General features: G+C 26.9%; 3 protein-coding genes across 5 annotated transcripts; 2 read left to right on the top strand and 1 right to left on the bottom strand.

The window, feature by feature from the left end:
* Window positions 1-799: 799 nt before the first annotated feature.
* Window positions 800-5,181, top strand: LOC132918218 (lipopolysaccharide-induced tumor necrosis factor-alpha factor homolog). The gene is made up of 3 exons (XM_060979352.1): window positions 800-1,108; window positions 4,321-4,456; window positions 4,828-5,181. The coding sequence occupies exons 1-3, from the start codon at window positions 1,060-1,062 to the stop codon at window positions 4,916-4,918; spliced, it is 276 nt and encodes a 91-aa protein (XP_060835335.1). The 5' UTR covers window positions 800-1,059; the 3' UTR covers window positions 4,919-5,181.
* A 9,408-nt stretch (window positions 5,182-14,589) lies between these two features.
* Window positions 14,590-15,915, top strand: LOC132931971 (uncharacterized). The gene is made up of 2 exons (XM_060998115.1): window positions 14,590-14,757; window positions 14,879-15,915. The coding sequence occupies exon 2, from the start codon at window positions 14,936-14,938 to the stop codon at window positions 15,437-15,439; it is 504 nt and encodes a 167-aa protein (XP_060854098.1). The 5' UTR covers window positions 14,590-14,757; window positions 14,879-14,935; the 3' UTR covers window positions 15,440-15,915.
* A 753-nt stretch (window positions 15,916-16,668) lies between these two features.
* LOC132932071 (putative uncharacterized protein DDB_G0282133) lies at window positions 16,669-22,827 on the bottom strand. Of its 3 annotated transcripts, none has more exons than XM_060998269.1 (5): window positions 22,761-22,827; window positions 22,280-22,449; window positions 21,789-21,925; window positions 20,051-20,252; window positions 16,669-19,969 (listed from the first exon to the last, which is right to left on the bottom strand). In XM_060998269.1, the coding sequence occupies exons 1-5, from the start codon at window positions 22,761-22,763 to the stop codon at window positions 16,807-16,809; spliced, it is 3,675 nt and encodes a 1,224-aa protein (XP_060854252.1). In that variant the 5' UTR covers window positions 22,764-22,827; the 3' UTR covers window positions 16,669-16,806. The 3 variants fall into 3 exon arrangements, with proteins under 3 accessions (XP_060854252.1, XP_060854255.1, XP_060854253.1); XM_060998272.1 differs by having other exon boundaries at window positions 22,688-22,775; XM_060998270.1 differs by lacking the exon at window positions 22,761-22,827 and adding an exon at window positions 22,521-22,748.
* Window positions 22,828-23,055: the final 228 nt, after the last annotated feature.

Genomic DNA, 23,055 nt, shown 5'->3' with positions numbered 1-23,055 from the left:
CCTCCCAATTTTTTTTATATGTTAAATATATGTCTATTGTTTATTGGTCTTTTGAACAAAAAACTAGCTGAACTATGAACTTATTAAGATAATGAGCATGCTTATAACCGGGGCTTACACCATAGAGTCTATTGAATAGACGATAGATCTATTAATAATATTTTTATAAAACTGCTATCACAGCAACACTGCGCCATATTCATATCATAAGAAAAATCATTATTCAAATATTTGATTAGATATAAAATTTTTATTGATAATAAATTATAAAAACTTTGAATGAACTTAATTTTTATCAAGGCACTTTGATGTTGACTTAACATTTACAAATTATAATTTATGACTATTAAGTTTAAACTACCAAGTTGTAACTATAGTTTGGCATTCAGCTACCATTTATAAATATTATGATATATGAGTGCTAAAAGAAAATATGTTTCATAATTCAGTTTTTTCAAAAAAATGAATATTGTTTAGTTATTTTTAATTTTGTTTATAGTATACATATTACATATATTATATAATATGTTTTTATAAAATATTTTATATTTTAAGAGAATAAGAGAAAACAATTAATATCAAAATAGGAATTTTTGTGTGTTATAAAATTTTTGTAATATTTACCAGTTTATACATGAAGTGTTGGAGGGCGTGGAGAGGCAAAGCCCCCCCACGTGTCTCTGACAAATCCATAGTGAAAACCCTAACCGAACTAAAATCTGCGTACGCTACTGCTTAGACTGTCCAACAACCAAGAAGTACCCCACTACACAGTACACACATGGTATACGTCTATACGGCGTACATTTATTGTCCGTTGTGTCGTCGTCCGATAACTACCTACGTATAGTTACGCCGTCAGCGGAGAGTGGTGACTAGTGAAGACATCTTAGATCTACATTGTACTGCTCTTTAAGGGCAGGCAGCCAGTTATTGTTAGTCAGTACTATATTATACTTAGATTGAATTGCGTTTGCCGAACGCAATATTAATTTTGAGATTAAGTTATCTTTCTCTTTAAATCTTTATTAAACTGAACAATACGGGTACTAAAAAAAGATGAGTGTAGATATAAGTGAAATGACCATGTCTCAGCTTCAAATTCACTGTGAGTATAATATAAAAATTAAAAACTCGTAGTTATTGATTTGTTTATGCCTTTTATTGTCATAGTTCTCTCGGTTTAAATATTATATTAATATTTATACCTACAATATTACAATATATTGTAATTATGCAATAGCTTATAAGTTATAATAATTGTAATTGAGCCGGAACCACATTTTAGACAATTTTTAATGATATTACAAGCCGGTAGGAATGATATTATATGTAGTGACGTATGTAGTATTGTGAGATACGAAATGCCGAATTTGCCTACCTCCTCTAACAATTATATATACCCTATTACATTACTAAAATTATCATAGCTAATGGAGTATTTGTACTTCAGTGATATTCAAATGAAAGAAACGGTACTTATAATAATTATTATTAATTATCAAATGGCCCAAAATTGTATGCACTCGTAGCAATCCCGGAGTAAGATAATTTTGGGCTCAGGGCCAAACAATTTTAGGGGCCCATAACCATAATCAAAATATTGGTGACCCACAAATAAAAATAATTCAGACAAAAAAAATTATATTTATAATTTTATTTCTTATACTTTTTCAAATACAAAAATAAAAATGTTATTTGTACAAATAATATAATTGTATATGTTTCTTTTGATATACGAAATATACTATTATTATTATTATATCCAAATATTTCATGGCTTAATAAAATAAAACGTACTATTCACCAGGGGCCCACTATTGTTTGTTATCCGTTGTGGGCACGCGGCCATGTCCCTCTGGCCCCTGCCACCCTTTAATCCGGGCTTGGCTGGTAGACAGTGGACCACGGAGTTGTTCACCGAAAATCTTAAAATTCCAATTTTTTTGTTTTACGTATGGCGTCCGGGGCCACTCCACCCCCCCATAATTACAATAGAACCTCTCGTTCACCATCGGTTAGTCTGCTACTCGTATATAGTCGTATTATCGATAGGTATTTAGTATATTGCTTTAAACATGTATAGTCGGTAGTGGTATAGATTAAATATATTTAATCTATGGTACTGGGTATGCATACAAAATTATAAAATATAATTTATCTCGCGAAAGTATTGCGAAAGCTGTTTCCTCAACGTCGTCGTTATAAACTGAAAAAAAGTATAATATATTATATTTCACTTCTAAATAATTGTTTACTATATAATACATATCCATATAGGCTTACATTCAATTTTTTAGTATTAATGTACTCGTATAAATAGTAAATTATACAATTTAATATTTTACATACTGTAAATCCTTTTTTCAATATTTTCTGATAATACGACTTCTTCTGTGTTCTAACCACACGTCCATACTCTCAGTTTCAAGGTGACGGATTAGAGTGGTTCCACTGTATGTCTATATGTATTACATATTCTTTATTTATATTTTTAACATTTAATTAAATGTAGTTTATATACTCCGTTTCATTAGAGAAGGTAGGTACACGTTTTTTCGTCGGTGCACAACTTTCGGGCGGAGTGGCTAGCCGTCGGGCGGTAAAGAATGGCTGACATTAGCCTCCGTCAGTGGCGCCATTTGAGTTTTATAATAGAGGTGCCAAAATTTAAGCAGGCCACTTTTTCAAAATAGTAGATACAGTCAATACAGATATGGTTTGTGTGTAAGTCGCTTGTATGGAGTTAAACTCTTGAAGGGTATATTTTAATGAATTCAAATTATTCATTAATAATTTATTTGCCTTTTGGTATGGATCCAAAAATATTTAGTATAGATACTTACATTTAATCAATGCAATATTTATTCCAAATAAAATTAATATATTATATTTATTTATTAACATATTATAATAAATAATAATACAATATTCCATACAAAATTAATTAGTTTTTTAAATTAATTATGCTATTCTATAGCTTATACCTTCTAGTTTTTATTTTAGAAAATCTATCTATTGCTTCGTCTAAATCTATTTTATTAGCATCTTTTTTTTCTATTGCTATTATGACCATTAAATCACTTAATCGTTTGTCACCCATTGAAGATATAATATTATACTAAATGTAATCGTAGGTAGTCTGTAACGACACCATAGAAATATAGAATTATTCTGAATTACAAGCATAATTGTATAATGGAATACCCACATACGCCGATACGTACCAATTGGCTATTATATATTTATACTATATTTTGTTATACCGCATTTATACCTACTAACGAAAAAAACATTATCTGGAAAGTTGTAAATAGCTTTGATCAATAATCATATACGTATAATAGTACATGCTATAATCTAATAAGAATCTAAAAAATAATAAATATTATGCATTATTATTTATTACCTATCTACCTACATACATAACAATATTATATTATAAATTTATATTTTATACCTAAGCATTATATAGTATTCATAACAATTAATAATACATTTTAAATTTTACTCATAGCGCGATAGGCCATCGCCCGTGCGCCGTCGGCGCATTGTAAATTTGAATCCAGACCAATAAGACTCGGAAAAAAATAGGGGAGCCAAAATATACTCTACCCTCCCTCTAAATGGCACCCCTGGCCTCCGTGCTATTGAAAGCGGTAGATGGATGCCCTACTCGTGTACCTTCTCTCAAGAAATGGAGTATAGACTCAGAGACTAATACTCTATTACTGTGAATGAAAATTATAAATTAATATTGTTATAATTATTTATGAGTACTGACCTAGGTTATTAATATTTTGCTAGAAGAAAGTAAAATTTACTTTAGGTTCAAAGAGAGTACAAGCCGGAAGACCTATACTGAAAGTGCCCCATAAAAGAAAAAAAGAAAAAGAATCTAGCTAGCAATATTGTAATAATAAATGTAACTCAACATCGCATTGACATATACTATAACATAAAAAAGTAAATAAATAATAATGATGTAAATATTTCAATGTATTATTATTTAATTGACTACGTATAGTATAAATCACATTGTTATAAAGATATCCACCTTTTTAAATTTGACTTACCCAAATTATATGGAATGTAAATAAACATCGTATATGTAAATATAATTATTAATAATTAATATAGGTACAACAAATATGCTTTCTAAACGAATATTTAATAGTGCGCCTAAAAAAAAGGAAAACGCGCACTACGGATTTTAACCGAATTCGGGAATTAGTAACCTAGCTCAGTTAGGGTTCTATGTGAAGACATGATTGTTTTATTCAATTTTATTTCTATTTTTTGGGCCTCAATTGCCTCCAGCTACAATACCACATCTATTGGGTCCTAAAAGTATATCAACATTATGCACTAAATGTGACAAACACATTCGTACAAATACATCAAAGAAAGCTAAATCTTCTGCTAAGTGGAGTTGTTTACTGTCGAGTATCTGTGGGTAAGTATTACAAAACTTATAATTTTTATTGTTAAAAATTATAGAAAATTTTGTCAACATTTTTTTTATTTATGCAGTATGATCACAGTTTCAGATAATACTCAATATTTTGGTCGGATGATCATTTATTTTTTTTATTTTTGTTAATTTTCATTTTAATACCTCCTAGATCTAAAAAAAAAAACTAATTTCAATACAAAGTCATCTGGTCAAAATATTTAGTGTTACCTGCAATCACCGTATTCACACTGTATAATGTATACATGTATTGTTTTATAATTGTTTAGTATTTTTACTAAATTAAAAGCTTTTTTTTAAACGAGCAAATAGTGTTTAACCCTTTCTATGTACAATTATATTATATTTTTAAGCACTTTAATTCCTTGGTGCATGGACTCTTACAATGTTGTCGACCATGAGTGCCCAAAATGTAACACTATTTTGGGACAGTACACACCATAAACTAAACTTCAACAATATAGTCGTACCGCTTGTACCATAATTTTTTTAACTACTTTTATTTTTATTTATTAAAAACGACAATTGAATAAAAGTAATTTTCAATTTTTCATATAGTATGATATTTCTATAAAAAAAGATAACGTGTTTTTTATTTTTCTATTTTATATTCAAGCATATGGTAGCAGTGTATTTAAAAATAAGGTACCATAATATTATTTTTCCACTGATAATGTAAAATAAATATTTTTAATTGAACAATATGATATGATGTTAAATATATTTTCTTTTTGTATTTATTATTACCTACTGTTCTACACCAATTTAATATTATTATAGTTTGTAAAATGTATATTGTTTTGTTTATGAATTAAAATAATGATTTTACTATGATAGAAGTATTAATTTGTTCAGAGATGTATTAATTTATATTTTTTAAAATGTAAGTACTTCTGAAAACGTTAAATACTATAGTTAAAATAGAGTAGTTTGTTTACAAACTGTGATATCCAATATCATTATTTTAGAATAAATATTGAAAACTATAAAGTCAAAAGAAAGGGTCAAAAATATTTTAAATATTTCTTGCCAATATACACGAACACAAATAACAATAGAATATAATTATTTTATCCTTAAAATATCAGAAAATGTTTAATTAATCTTAATTTTAACTCTATATGAGTATCTATTAAAAATTGTTATTATGCATAAATAATTTATGTTCTCTGAATTATAAAAAAGAATTATGGCAAGTTATAGGAGGAAAAATTGGCAAAATATGCATGTAAATATATGCATAGAATATAATAAAAACATGCGCAAAAAAAACGAAAATATGCCAAAAAAATCAAAAATATACATAAAATGTTTCAATAAAAAAAAAAAAAATTAAATAAAAAAAATAAAATATAATACAATTTATTAATAAACATCAAAATTTCAACATCTAATTGAGGACTGCTTGGTTCAATGTTTGTATATATCTAAAATAATAATATGATAATTTATAGCATTATATACCTAACTGTATTCGGCCAGCGAAAACTTTTTTTATCTGGCATCTAGGTGTGCGATGTACAGTATATACATAATACCAGTGTCTTGGTAAGTATTATTTTATATTATAATATTTGATTAAAATATTTAATTTAAGTGAAATCTTCGACAATAATAACTAAATATGCATTTTTATGCACGAAAAAATGTTTAATGGTATGCTATTTTTAAAAAATGTACCAGAATGTGCAAAAATGAAATAATCAATAAATCTGAAAGTAATATCTAAAAAAATAAAAAGTCAAATGAAGAACGGTATACCTGTTTTAGTGATAAAATGATGTAAGTAGGTGCATTGAATTTCAATGTCCAAATTCATTTGGTTTTGTTGGTGTCTTTTAGGAATCATTTAACAATAATAAACTTAAAGATTTTTTTATCACTCCTTGATTCATAGATTATAATTGCAGTGTTGTATTTGAGGTGGGGATAAATGTGTTGTAGAATAATAATATAAAATTAATTTAATTAATTCAATAGAAACGTTTTCGAATGACAATTTCGTAGTTTCATAAAAATATATTTTTAAAGAGTTTCATTAATCGAAGGTTCCATTGTACTTTATAAACTATTAAGTTATAATTATTAGTCGCTTATTTAAGAATTTATGGGTATTTAGCTATTGTTTTTCGTTAACTTATTTATTTATTCAATATATAATGCATGTTAGTAATTTTTATATTTCATTACCTAATACCTATTGATACATTTTCATTTTTCTGATATAATAATTACCTAATAGGTATTCCACAGTTATATAGATAATGATTATAAAATGTGAAGGTTTATATTTAAATCACCTTAAGGTTTAAGTGGGGTTCTGCGCGTACAAGTGTTTCTACCTATTTGTTTTCTTTCTTTTATCCACGTGCAATATAGCAAATTTTTGTTCAATAAAATTAATCTTTTGATGTTAGTTTTAGTATTAGAGTGGATCAACGAATGAATAAACTAATAGTATATCCAAAATCATTATCTGTGTTTGTACGTTAGGATTTTTACAATATTTCAATTTTTGACTTATAACTTATAAGTAGATATGTAAATTATTACAATTAAAAATGCTCATATCTCATTTTTATTTTATTATATAACGTACATATATAGTTTGTACTACCGACACTGCATAGATATATTGTGCTTATTTCTTATCTTTAAATTAGTTAATAGGTCATATCATTCTAATACTAAATCTAATAGCACAAAGTTGGTTCTACTGAACACAAATTGGCCATGTTGCACGTGGATCAGAGAGAGAGAGAGAGAGAGAAAGAAAACAAATAGTGCGCCGCTAACGTCCTCTTAAGAGGACGCTATACCCGTATGTGTTGTCTGTGTCTTATACACGCCTAACATAGTTAAAAAACTGTTTTTCGCGGGACAACTTAACTTCCTCGATATTTTAATCAAAACAACAATGCAATTAAAGTTATCTGTTTGAGAACTTTGGTTTTTTCATTTAATTATTAAAAATTATTGGTTATTACTATCAAAAAAATTAAAAAGCTACAACACAGGTAAAGTTCTTCTCAATGCGATTTAAAATTTTGGTAATTTTGATATAAATATCGAGGGAGTAAAGTTGTCCCGCGCAAAACAGTTTTTAACTATGTTACGCGTGTATAAGACAGAGACAACACATGTGGATATATAGCGTCCTCTTAAGGATATTAGAATATAACCCATATAATATAATTATATATTTCATATACATACATACATTTTTATATTTTAATTTTATAAAAAAAGGTATTGTTAATTAATATATTTTTATATTTAATTTACAATAAAAATATATAACAAGTATAAACTAGAAAATTTTAATAATTTACATCACTCATTTTTACAATATTAATAGAAATATTAATATTGATACTTTAAATATTGTAAAAAAGGAGATTATAAGTTTGTAAATTAATATATTTTTTTACATTTTATTTATTATTAAAATAAATAACCATATGCATTTCTAATTTATCTTCAGTGAAGCGGTGACGTTTATTTGTCAATGTATTATTCGATACTGCAGAGAACATTGTTTAATGTCAACCGAAATGGTTGGGTCATATTTAAAGGTTTCAAATTGATAGGTCTTGATAAATATCATCAAGTTAATCTTAAGTTTATCTCATATTTTTTTCATTTACTATTTAGTGCCTACAAATTTGATTTTTGATTTTTCTACTCGACAAAATATTATTTTATACTTTTTTTTTAAATTTTGCTACAGTTTTGAATTTCGTAAAAATATGCAAAAATATTGTGTATACAGACAAAAAAACACACATTATTGTAAAATAAATAAATATATTCATTGCTCCATTAAGTTTATAAAACAAATAAATAAAAAGATAACTTAGATATTACATATATCATTGCAAAATACGCGCATGTGCCTGTCATCACTTATCATTTTATCAATTATCTAATTATCGTGTTGTGACGAATGCATTCAAACGCGATCCGTTATTCGTACGATATTGACACAGTTATTCCGTATTCAATAATTACACGTACCTATACATATAGTTTTTTTTTTTTTTAAAGAAATCATAATATTATTAATATAATATAGCTAGTAATAGTAGTACTTATTACTGTCTGCTAGTAAGTACTTTTATTTATTTTACGCTTAAAATTTAGCTGTTCTAAACACGAAAGTAAGATAAATTATGTCATCAATCCCTCCCCAAAATATTCAATGTAAGTAAAAAACTAGCTTGGCTAATTTGCTTTTTATGTGATAATTTTTTTCGTGTTTCTTATTTTACATACTTATATAATTTTATAAAAATCGAAACAAATAATGTGTTTTATTTTTAAATTGTCTAAGTATTGGGGACCTTCCCTCGGCATATTTAAAGTTTTAGTGGTTTTACTTGATGGGAAGCTACATTTTGATCGGCCCTTTTAATAAATATTTTTGCTCCTTTATCGTAAAAACTAAGTGCTCAAATCCCTTGGCCTCCATCATAGTATGTATGCCTATTGCAATATAAATCTTTTTAGGTTCTTATGTTCTACAAAATATGTATACAAATATAATACCTACCTAACAATAGTCAACAATAAGTACTACAGAATCATTTATTATTATTTTTTAATATGGGTAAGAAAAATATATAATTACACTCTCAACACATGTTTAAGTAAGCCTTTATAAAAATTAATGAAGGTAAATTATATTGCAGGTGGATCTACGATTTTTTTTTCTTGGGGGGAGGGGCAGAATTTTTCATATTATATAACTTTGTAAACATCTAATATTTAAAAATTTATGTTAGGCCTTACAAATATTATAACTGTCAAGGGCCCTCCGCTGAATCCACTGCTGTAAATAGGCATTCTCTTATGAGATCACTCCCTCTCAAAAAAAAAAAATAATAATAATACTAACACAATCATATAAATAGATTCATTTTTTAAAATATTATTTAAAATTAGGGAAAGGGTAAAATTATGTGAATATATCGTTGTGGTCGTATCAAATAGATGAACATAATAGTTATAATAATAATAATATAATAAAATTATATATAGATATAGATTTTACTTAATACGGCTTTATATTACTTTTTTCACCCTTAAATAAAATTTTTTTAATAGTAAAACCAATATCAACTTTTGATTTTCAAATGCCAACCTACATTTAAAATGTACTAAATTAATATTTCTATTTTCTTTTATGAATTTTAACAGTCAAATTATTATTTTTCGTTAATTTTTTAGCGAAAATAGGTTTTTAAAGTTGTGTGGTTTGGGTTTTTATAATACTTCATGTTTGATATAAATATAGTTACACCTAAGTAATAATTACTCGTTATTGACTATCGACGTGAGATGAACTTTGTACCTGTATAATTACTAACGCCTCACAGCCTTAATAACCTGTAGCCTATAGGGCTGTAGGACGAACACCTAAAATCCTCGAACCACTCAACTTTAAACAGCTATTATTAATGGTTAAATGAAAAATAATAATTTTAACTTTAAAATTCATAAAAAAAAATAGCCCTATACTATTATATAACATTTTAAATATATAGGTTGCCATTTGAAAACCAAAAGTTGATAATAATTTCACAATTAAATATATAAGGGTAAAAAAAATAAAAATGCTATATAGTTTTAAAAAAGTATGAAACTAAAATATTTGAAAAAAGTGAATGTTTAATGATAAAATAATCACTTCGTATTAAAATTATATAATAATTTTAGGGTTAGTTTAATTTTTGTTTTTTTTTTTGTGGTTGTTAGGGGTCCAATCGCCTGCACTTGCACCACCGCTAGGCCCTGATAGTACTCCAATTATATGCACTTCATGTGGTCAGTCAATATTTACCAGTACTTCTAGGAAAGCAAAAGCTGCTGCTTGGTGGAGTTGTATACTATTAAGTTTCTGTGGGTAAGCATTAAACCGAAATGGAGACTTAATTTTTTTTTTTATTATTTATTAAATTATTATTCTTACAGAATAAAAATATTTTTTATTGTATGAGCGGATAGTGATTAATTGTATATGTATAATTATATTCTTTTTTAGATGTTGTTTTGGATGTTGTCTAATTCCTTGCTGCTTGCACTCCTGTAATGTTGTCAACCACACGTGTCCAAATTGTAACGCGTATTTAGGACAGTATAGACCATAAACTATATATTGACAATATATCTATATAGTAATAAAATAATGTTGTTAGAAACGTTTTCTAAAAAAAAAAAATATTAATCTTAACGTTGTAATAATATAAAATATAATATAAAGTTATCAGTTTTTATAAAAGTAGAAACGAATAACGATTTTATAAAAAAGATTCTCACGTTAAAATTTTCTTTTCAAAACATTATTTTGGAAATAAATAAGCAGTACCTATACAAAATATATATATTTTATTCTCATTAATGTGTAGTTTTTTACGTCATTTTAAATTACCGTGCAGTAGAAATAGTATAATAATGGTTAATGGTTATAGATAAAAAGATACAGGTAACTATTATTATTAATTTATTTTTATATGTTTACTTAAATACTAAATAGTAACTGGTACTTATTGTCCGTTATCTTGACTGTCATATTTCAAGGTGAGCCGTTTTTATTTGATTAAACTAGCATTCTAAAAGCAATAATTAGTATAGGCATTAGGTATAGGTACCTAACACCTACCTACCTATATAATATGTTAAATCCGCTCGTTTTATCTATCTATACAGACAATACATACATGACTATAATAGTTAACCAATAATTTGGAATTGCGACCGCATACGAACCTAGTCTCTCCGAGAACTCTCAAACTACAATTAAGCCTAATACATAGAACGAGCTGTATGCCTGTATCTGAATTGCATGCTGAAAAAAATTTTAAGTACAAATTGCATACAATCTCATGCATTATAGAGTGGTCTGTCCGTTGTCTGAATTGCATGCCGTGTACCCACAAGTTTATTTATCATGCTGCACTAGCACTAATGTGCACATTCACAACTTTAACTGTTTTCTGGACTTTTCTAATTCTTAACGCATGTATAAAAATAAAAACGATTATGATTTAGTTTCTAGATTGAAATATTTTGTTTTATTCAAATACCAAGTAAACATTTTACCAAACTGTACCTATGTATATACTGTATATAATATAGTGTATTGTAGTCTTTTACATATAGACATCATGATGCGTATCTGTCTGTCACTTAATTATATGTAGCTGACATTTGTAAGCATTATTAGATTAATTCAAAATAGATATAAGAAAGGTTAGAGGTACGCCTCTACGACCATAAAATATAATGGTAGTATAATAATATAATTTAGATCAAATAAAGATATCACATTATCACACGTGTATGTTTTGATGATTTTAAATGTTATTGCGCAATGATATTGAAAGGTGAACTTGTTGTAAACGTACGCTCGTGTAAGGCTTGCATAAAATTAAATGTAAAGTAAAGTAAGCTTAATTGTTTTATTTAGTAAAATTATATACAGGGCATGCAATTCGGACAGATCCCTCTAAGAGATGGCATACAATTAAGATGCACCGTTAGAACGAATTGAGTTCCTATAGTTAGAGGTTGTTTTATAGGTATATCCTAGTATTGAGTTCCTACTAATTTAAAATATATATCTAACATACTAGTAATACTAATCGAGTAATTGAGTTCATATTTACTGAGTCCCGACAAACTTTAAAATATACATGATCGTTCCCACTTCGGACTTACCTACAGATTTTGGACCATCTATAATAAAAAATTCTACAGGCGTGGTTAAAAATGTTTTTGTGTTAATTTTGAAAATTTAATTAATGTGAGTTTATAATAGTTAGGCGTGTATGGGTAATTTATTTTTTTAATATACTAATTAAATTGTACGTCTTGTATTGATAGAAACCTATGAAATAAACTTTGTACACAATATATTTGTAACATTTGCTAATTGCTTATAGATAATAAAATCCTATTATTTGTTTTGAATGTAAGTATGTAGCAGTTGCATTTTTTCTCTAATTTCTTATTATTTGATTTGTATAGGTACTTACAATTTATTTTATAAATTACCTATGTGAGTACTTATTACTTTTCATTTTTACGTACTAATAAAATCTTAATTTTTATCCGACGAAAGTTATACAAATGATAAAAAAAAAATATCACAATCGACTCTGTATCCTGTATTAACACAATACACAATATATATAGTCATGTAGGTATTAGGTATATATATTAAGCGGCGACAAATTAAGAGTTTAAGACCCCTGGGGAAATACATTTTCCAAATACTAGGTTATTGGTACTAAAAATAGTTGACGCCGTTCTTAACATATTAATATTATGAAGCCAGGCGCTAGGGGCAGTTTTGCCCTGTGCCCACCCTTCCTGAGAAATTGTGTTCCCGTTTACTGCAGTCCGTGCGTTCACATAATATACGGGACTCGTTTACATACACCAAGAATTGGTTGATACTGAGTTACAGTGGGGATCAAAACAGATAAAAAAGAAAATCCAAATTATGGTTAGGAAATATATTCATTAAATTTTGATATAGTTACATTTTTTTTTTTAAGAAATATACAATCTAGCTATGGACAAGGGCATAATAAGAATATATGCTGAAAGCAAAAGAAGAAAAAAAAGAAAAGTTAAGGGAAGAAACCATCCTGCAGAAACTTCCTTATGCTTAAAAATTACAGTAAATTATACAAATTGATAGTGACACATTTATTGAATACAAATAATATATTTATAATTAATAATTATGAACCTCTGGTACTCTGGTTCATATTTGTATGAAACGAATTTCACATTTTAAATTAGTAATGTACCTAATCTTAATATTCTGAATAAATTTAACTATATTGTTAATTGTTAATCATTATAGTTTTTTTTTACCAAATACCTTTATTGATAATAACTAGTGTCCGGATTTTTATGCAAAGGAAATATTTTTAACAAGCGTATGCTGTTTGATGGGAGTAAGAAATGTTTGTATTTCATAACCTGTAGAATCTGTCAAAAAGTTTTTTTTGCATATTAGTGCATATTTTGACTTCAGAGAATATTTCAGAATATTTTAGCATATTTCCGTTATGTTGGATTATATTAAGGGATATTCTATATATAAGACAATAATCACGGACCGCCGTACTAACTTTACTCCGGAAAATTTGGAAAAATATATTATTGTACATTTATTTTAAAAACATTGTATAATATTTTTTTTTTATTGCATAATGTAACATAAGATATACTTATATACATAATGATAAATTATAAATTCATAATCATAATCAATAATCATATTGCATTTTTTTTTTTACTTATTAGTTAGTGATATCAATATTTTTGGGAATATTTCATCAATTTTAGCTGCATATAAACATCATATTTCAAACGTTTTAACAGAATATAAATCCAGACTCTAGTAATCACACATTTATATTTTTTGTTAACTAAAATGAACTTCTTAGGAACCAACCGTAAGTCCGTAAGTGGTAAGTCAACTGTTTGTAGTACCTAGGTGGCTAGGTATATAGGTAGTAACTAGTAATAAACTAATAAATGTATTAATTTTGAGTTTTGAAACAAATTTCTAATTGTCATCAGAATAGACAGAACTAGTTTATATGGTAATGTATTTATAGATGATAGATCCCTATAAGGCTATACGGCTATATGTAAATATAGGTATCATAAAAAATAGGCTTTTATTGTGAATATCACGTGATGTCAGATGTATACCTATACTGACATGACGTATCTATTATCGTTAAAAGAGAAATACTGATCGCCCAAATAATGTTTTATTAGTTATCGATGATGTTAATTAAGTAATTAATAAGATAGTAAGCCAGAAAGGTCAAAGGTTTCTTTGTGGTAGTTTTATAGAAATTTATCACACAAGTTCAGAGCGATTACGATACACATATAATATATATAACGATACATATGGTCTATGTATATGCACATAGTGATTGTTCCGTGGCAAATTACTATTTGTAATGTCACCACTACGAGCTACAGCACAATTATAATGATAATAATAATTGTTATTTTAAATTATCTGTAAAAAAAATATATAAAATAACAACAATTATTTTTTAATTCGTACTTATGTCTTATTGTATTTCCACGTCTGCCGCTCGGTATCGAACATAAAATTTAATTTATCAATCATATAATTGTCTTGTTTTTTTTTTCAATATCGTGCAAATGTGTTAATTAAGTACCCCGAACTTACCAATGTGTAATTAGACACAATTTTTTGAAACTAATGTCAATTTAAATCGGTAAGTAGGCGTATACTTATAAGTGTACATTTTATACATCGTTAATGCAGCAATTACATTGTATACATAATATACTATACGTACCTACTACCTACATCACGTAATATATTATTAAATATAGGTACTTCGTATTGTTGTATATACGTCGACTTTTCATTCCGACAACAAATATAGAGTAATGGACGACTTCAACTTTACCGACGGCGGGCGCTCAGAATTTTTCGAAACTTACTGTGACGACCACGTACACCGGTCGTCGTCGACAATAGCGGACACGCTGGACTTGGCAGTGTGCCGACCGGCGACGGCGGTGCAATCGCGCCCGCTGGAACGGTTGAGCGGACGATGGACGTTTCGGTCGATGCCGCAGGACGTCAATCTGACGGCGTACGGCAGACAGTTTTCCGGTGAGTGGCCGTCGTTTCGCGTGGAAATGGAGTGCGACGTCGTGGATGCGACTACCGCCGCTAAGGACTTCATCGATGAGGAGACGACACAAACGCCGGACGGCGGCATACGGTCGTCTGGGGCTGATGCGAAAGATTCGACAGCCCCGAGTCGCCGCCCGAACGTGTTCGTCAGACAGTGCGTCGCTTACGCCGGACGCGTCTTTACTTGGGATTTCTATAGGACCGTGTGCTTGTACTTTTTACCAATCGTCAGGTTCCGGAACCGTAGGTGATCGACGTGCACGACGATAGAACCCGTAGGTATTGGTTGTAGGTACCTAATAATAACGTGGTCATGATGAACTCGTGAATCATGAATTATTATTGGACGAGTTCATAAACCTTAAAATTATAGTATAAGGTCTATGCAGTATGAACGAGTTGCATAGTTTGAAATTTGAACGGTGCTCGCCCATTCGACTGTTTATCTATTACAAATTAATCTATAGTACCTATTTGACTATACTTACCGATTGCGTTGTGGCATAATGTCATTATTAAGTATATCCAGATTGTAATACATGTGTGACATTTGTGAAGATTGAATTATTTCAATTATTATTTATAGATCATCATTCAACAACATTTTTGTTGCAAAAAACATTTAAAAGACCTTAATATGTCTGTTCATCATATATATATACACGTTATACACACATTATAACACATAATTCTTTTAAATATATTTAAATTGATGTATATTTTAATTAAAGTGTAGTTTTGAATATTTAGGTATACTATAAGATTATGTATAAATAATATAATGTTGTACGATTTGTATTTACAAGTTTCTAAGTTTCTTAACACTACTATTGGTATGTTTTGAACATTGTTGTCACTCAATTCAGTATCAGCTGTACAATACAGTACAAACTATGAAAAATATCTAGCACAGGTGAATGCAAATGCAATATACATTACCACAATGGCTAGTACACCTAATATTTGTTAGAAATTTCACCTAACCTATACGTGATTCGGACAAGTTTAATTTTATTATTTTCTACAAGTATTTTTTTTTCTAAAATTAAATATATTTTAATAAAAACTAACGTTTGCAACAAAATAGTATGTAAATATTATAATTGTTTATAATGTATAGGAATTTATAGGTTATATTTTTTACAGAGTGCAACTCAGTATTAAAACATGATGAATAATGAAGCATAGTTCAATCAGGTATAAATAGGTAGTTACTTAACCTGAATACATGTAATCAATCTGTTCAGTGTTAATTATAGTAGAACAATGGTTAAATGTATTATATATTTCAATAGTATATAATTATTATCTTGATTCTTGGTTAGGTATGATAATAAAAATAAAAACCTTATAATATAATACATTTACAGATAAAATCAGTTTTGATAAATATAACTATAATAAACTTTAATTTAAATAGAATATTATATTAAATTTATAACCATAAAGTTAACTTATTATAAATACACATAAATAATCATTTTTTTTATTCTTTTGGTTTATTTTTAATAAAATAATTATACAATGTTTAAAAATTACATTCCAATAAAATATTAAACTTTATATATACAACATAAGGGTAGTTCATTTAATATAAAAAATTGTTATAACTTAAGAATTAATTTAAATGTGAACTTAGTAAACTATATAAATTATCTAAATGTGTATTATCTTGAGTTAATATAAAACTTTTCATTTGACTTTCCAAAAGTTTTTTAGTTTTTTTCTTACTTGATCCAGTATTTTTAAGATTTTTTACTTTTTTATCTTCCAGTTTATCATTTATTTTACTCTGTTTGTCAGTAGTAATGCTTTGAGTTTCATAGCAAACAGGATTACTTTTAACTTTTTTTTTTTTTTTGGTTACTTTTACAGATGTATTGTCGTCTTCATTTTCTTGAATATTTTTTGACACAGATTCTAATAATGAATCATATTTTTTTTTTTTTTTATCTTTCACAGTTAAATCACTTAAGTTAACATCTTCTTTATGTTTGGATTTTTTCTTTTTCTTTATCTTAACCTCTGATAAATTACCATCAGAATTTTTATCCTTAGAATCAAATGATTCAACAGTCAAATCATGAACTTTTTTTTTCTTTTTTGAAGGAGGATGATCACTTAAAGAATCATCTAAAGCACTTATTATACTGTTTAAGAGAAAATCCTTATTTTTTCTTTTTTTCTTCTTTTTTTTTATATTATCACTCTTTTCTTCATCTGTAATTGAAATTTTTGGAGATTTTGATTTCATATGCAATTTTTCTTTGATTTCTCTCTGTTTATTTAATTCTGTTGGAATATTAATTTTCATAGTTTGTTTTGGTATATCAGCTTTTTTAGTTTTCTTCAGTTTTCGTTTTTTCAAGATTTTTTTTATAACATCTTTCTCATCATCAGTATTGTCATCATCAGAAGGCTGTGTATTTAAATGTGACAAATTATGTTTTTGGTGTATATTTAAATTCGACACATAAGGTTTTTGTTTTCCAATAGAAATGTTTAAGTTATTTAAAACATCTTTTTTATTTTTAATATTAAGTAAAGGTTTATCTTTTGTTATTGTGTCATTAATTTCAGATGCATTTAAGTTAGTCTGCGAAACAGATAACTTTGGTTTTTTATTATTACGTTTTAAAGAAGTCAATACTTGATTTATTAAAATATTTTTTTTATTTTCTTCATTTACTAATGGAATAACATTTTTTTTCCCAGATAATTTGATTTTTGATTTCTTTAAATTTACATCAAATGTTTCATCATCAGAACTTGAGCTTGTCACATTTGTAGTATATACTTTTAAAAATGGGTTCGAAATGTCTGTATTTAATTCTCCATTATTTTTATTTGGTTTTGATACATTTTTAATTGGTTTTTTTCTAGAATTTTTTTTATTAACCTGTTGTTTCTCATCACTAGTTTTGTTTTTAAGATTTGTAACTTCATTATCACTACTAGAATCTTTGTCCAAAATATGTTTAATAATATCCATTTTATTAACAATTTCATTGGACAATTGAGGAAGTACAGATGTTTCATTAACTTTTTTTTTTTTTTTACCTTTTTTAATTGTTTTTTCATTTGATAATAAATTATTATTGCTTTTGTTACAGCTATCGGTTTCTGATATATTAATAGAGTTATGTGTTGTTTTATTTGATTTAATTGACTTTGAAGATAACTTAGATGTGTTACAAAAAAGTTTAGAAGACGAATCACTTTCATCCATACTACAATTTATTTGATTATAAAGAAGTGATTGATTTTTAGGTTTTTCATTCAAATGGCTTGTATTTATTTGTGTTTTTGATATATTTTGTTTAAGTTTTGAATAAATTTCATCATCAGAGCTACTTGTTTCATTTTCAATTTTTTCATTAACATCAATTGTATGGCTAAAATCTTTTATAGGTAATTTACAATCTCTACTACAATTACTATCCGAATCAGATATCATTGATAATGTAGGTTTCAAACTTTTTTTAAATTTTTCATTTTTAATTTGGTTTTTACAATCATCTGTATCTTTCTTTTGGGGAGTATCTTTTTTTTTAATATTCTTAGTACTCAAACTTAATTTCAATGAGTTTTTAACTACTTGTTCATTTGAATTTTTGCAATCATTAATCATTTCTTCATCTAAATTATGTTCATGTTGAGTATACACTGTGTTTTCTTCTTGATTGTCTTTACTGCATTCATTATTAGAATTAACCAAATGTTTGGTAATATTAGAATTAGGTTTCATCTTATTTGTACTAATTGAATTCAAAATGGCATTTACTATTTCATTTGATTTTTGATGTTTTTTAGTTGTTTTTTTAGATTTTTCAGGTTTGTTTGAAAATGAATTATTAACCGAGATGTTTTTTTGTCCAAGTTCACAGTCAATTATATTAGAATTACTTTGATGGCTATTATTATGATTTATTTTATTAGCACCACCTGAATTTTCATTATTATTAACGGAATCAGCAATTACTTTAAGTTGATTATCATTGTTATCGTTATTTTTACTATTTTCTAAAATGTTTAAAGATTGAGAAAGTTTATTTTTAGCTAACGGATTAGGTAATTTAACGGAAGCCAATGACTTTCTTTTTTCAATACTTTTTTTAGTCAAATGTTTTTTTAATTGTTCGAATTGCTTATTTCTAATCAAATTGATGCTATTTACTGAATGTTCAGAATTTGAAATAGGAGTAGAACTAAATAATGGACTTTCAATGTGATTATTATTGTTAATGCTGTTGCGAATACTGGATGATGTTTTAGTAGGTTTATTTTTATCACCTTCTTTGATACTGGATAACATAGCTTTAATTTTAGAAGAAAATTCAGAATCACTTTCTGAAAATTCTGAAGAACTATCAGCAGTATCCTTATGTTGTATAACAGTATTGGTCGTTACAGGTGATTTGTTAGTAGATTTATCATCACATAATTTAGAACTAGTTATCATATTGTTCATTTCAACTGAAGACTCAGAATCACTTGATGAAAGTTTAAAAGAAATTAAAGGACTATCTGTAAGATCTACTTTTTCTGCATGTTTAATAGTGGTATTAATTGATAATGGTGATGTAGATTTATCAGCACATATATTAGGCATATTTATATTGTTCATATCAGTTGAAGATTCAGAATCACTTGATGAAGATTTTGAAGGACTTACAGTATTCTTATTAAAAGATTTAGTAGAATCACTTACAACATTTTTTGAGAATGAAGATTTAGGAGAACTCTCTTGTATATCTGTAAGGTTATGACATTCATCTTTCCTGCAAATTAAAACAAAATAAATACATAAATAGTATAATTAATTTTTACTGTAATATTAATATAATTAAGTTTAAAATTACTTTTTAATTATTTCTCCTGTAATATGAGGAAGTTTTTTTGTGAGATCAAAAGATAAAACTTTAACATCAATCTTATCATCCTTTTTAATTTTAGATCCTGACCACTGGTCATACGGTTCATTTTCAGGTCGTACTATTGAAACGTTGAACAAATTGTGTACTAAACAACTGACATGATTATCACTAGTTTGGTTTACTATAGCTAAAAAAAAAAAAACAGCTATATGATTAAAAAGAACATAATAAGACAATATATTATGAGTAATAATTAGGGCTTGGAAGTTGTAGGAGCTAAAAAAGGCAAAATATGCACAATAAAATAAAATTGCAAAATATACATTAAAAATATTAAATATACAAAAAAATTATTCTAAATCCAAAAATAAAACACATCAGATGTTGCTAATAAATTAATAATATACATAAAAACTATTTTTAACTGAAAAAAAAATTATATCTGGTTGGCATTTTGACATCTTTGAGGTGAAAATAAAATTAAAAATATTTTTCTTCAATCATGTACAATCATCGACAGTAACGATAAACGAAGAAACAATAAATATATATTCACGATAACTTATCGACGATAAGATAGTACTACAAATAAGTATTTCGGCATGCTAGTGTGTCTAAATGCGTTTCATATCGCTGTTATTACCTTTGCAATTGACTATGGGGATAACAATAAATACCTTTGTTGATAATTATGAGTTTTATATTTAATATGCATAATATGCGTACAAAATCAATGAAATATGCACTTTTTTAGCTAAAATTGGCAAAATATGCATTTTTAATTTTCAATTTTTTAACTCTTCATTATATACTTCAGATTTCTAGCTAGGTCTACTATAAATTGAGAGCATACAGAGCAATATGCAACTCCTACAACTTCCGAACTCTAGTAATCACTAATTAATTTAAACAACTTTTAAAATTTAAACTTCTATATGATCACCGATTATTTAAACTAAAACTATAAAATAAGTGAACAATTTTATTTCAAAGATATTCTTGGTATCAAATACGATAAGATACCATATGTATTTAAAATTAAATATTTAGAATCTATATGTTATTAATTTTAGTTGTTATAATCGATAAACATTTTTTTTTGATAAATAACTCGTGTACTTAGATTTGTTGACTTTCCATAAATAAACATAATTCATATTTGTTAGGTAGTTGAAAATAAAATGCATTCATATACTTGATAACTCAAATAAAAAAAAATAATGGAAATCTCAATAGTAAAATATACTTAAATATAACAATGCATAATTAGAGAAATTAGAAAAGAAACTATTCTCGACTTGCTACATCTTATTACACTAAAATTATTTTTAATAATAACAATTAGGTACTCTTATTTTATTGATGAAATTGTAAACCATTAATGCTATGATATAAATGGTATAAAATCAAAACTTTAGTATCTAGAAAATCTTTTAGAGAATGGTTAAAATGTATAAATGATACCTCTTTTTATTTGAATTATGTAAATTGAGTGAATTTATTAGCGATTACAAACAATAACAAAATACTTTTACTATATAAGATACATAGGAATTATTTTAAATTTACAACTGATAAATAGATAGTTTACATTAAAATTAGCAAATGGGGTTATAGATTTTTATCATTTAACTAATTTATAAGTGTGTAAGTGCTTATGTTAGTATCATATTGAAATGTTTTCCTATTGCTTAAATAGCCCAATTCAAAATTAATGACATACCTTCAATTATAGATCCAACAGGAGGTCTGAATATATAAACATCAACATTGACAACTACACTGATACAATGTCGGATATCAGCTGGAATAAGTTCGTTCGAACTTATTTTACCAAATCCCATAATCAGTCCATTTAAACTGAAAATATTAACAAAATTACTAATTAAAAATGAACTGCATGCAACTAAGGAGACATTAATACCTGCATGTGTTGTTTCTGTCTTATTAATGTACATCATACCAAATTTACGTTCAGCAGAACACATTTTGTGATGTGAACTTTAATATTAACGTAAATTTACCTATCATCAAATTTAAAGGTAAGAATTTTGATGATAGGGAAATTTATATTAAAGCTCACATCACAAAATGTGTTCTACTGAATGTAAATTTGGTATGATGTTTGTTAGTAAGACAGAAACAACACATGCGGGTAGAACGTCCACTTAATACAAATAAGATAACAATTAACAGTATAAACTTTTAACTTACTCAGAACAGTATGTAAACTTTAAATTTTGAAGTTCATCTCTAATAGCCTTTGAAAACGCTTTTGGATTGCTAGGCGCTGCATGAAAACCAAGTTTCAATTTGTACTTGTGGTCTTTGTGTAGATACACATGGTGTGGTAAATTATTGGGATCCATCATTTTTAAACAACTCTAAAACGACATTCTAAAATTAACAGTATACAGCTACAAACGGAGACATCACACATAACATTAGCAAGTACCAGCTACTCGTATGGCCGCTCAGTACTACACCTAAGTATGTTATCAGTGGATTTACTTGAACGCATGTAATTACGATTAAAAATAATACATAAGCGTCTAAATAGTAATAGTTAAAATCATCAAAAAAGACTGGATATTATTTACAAATAAAAATCACATTTATTACCAATCATCACAGAATATAATACTACATTCAAATGTTGGATAGATGAAAAAAACAATTTTACATAGTACCATACCATTTATTACTATACTTCTCTAAGCATGGGCGCATGGCACGGAATTCTATGCTATTGGCGGGTGAAATGATATCATCTTATCAATAAATAAAAACCACAAAAGAAAAAAAAGAAAACACACCCGTTACACTCGTTACAGAGGGGATAACGGCAAAACGCCTATTGCCACGATAAGTTATTGCTTCGAATCATAGACGCATGGCTAAGTATATATATATTGTTTATTTTATTATATATGTTTAGCCATGCATAGACGTATATTATACAATATTATGTTCTGTGATATTGCTATAAA

Source organism: Rhopalosiphum padi, chromosome 1 (genome assembly GCF_020882245.1).
Source record: "Rhopalosiphum padi isolate XX-2018 chromosome 1, ASM2088224v1, whole genome shotgun sequence".
NCBI classification, from domain to species: Eukaryota; Metazoa; Arthropoda; class Insecta; order Hemiptera; family Aphididae; genus Rhopalosiphum; species Rhopalosiphum padi.
Note: the sequence above shows the minus strand (reverse complement) of the source record. Positions and strands in the feature narration are given on the sequence as shown.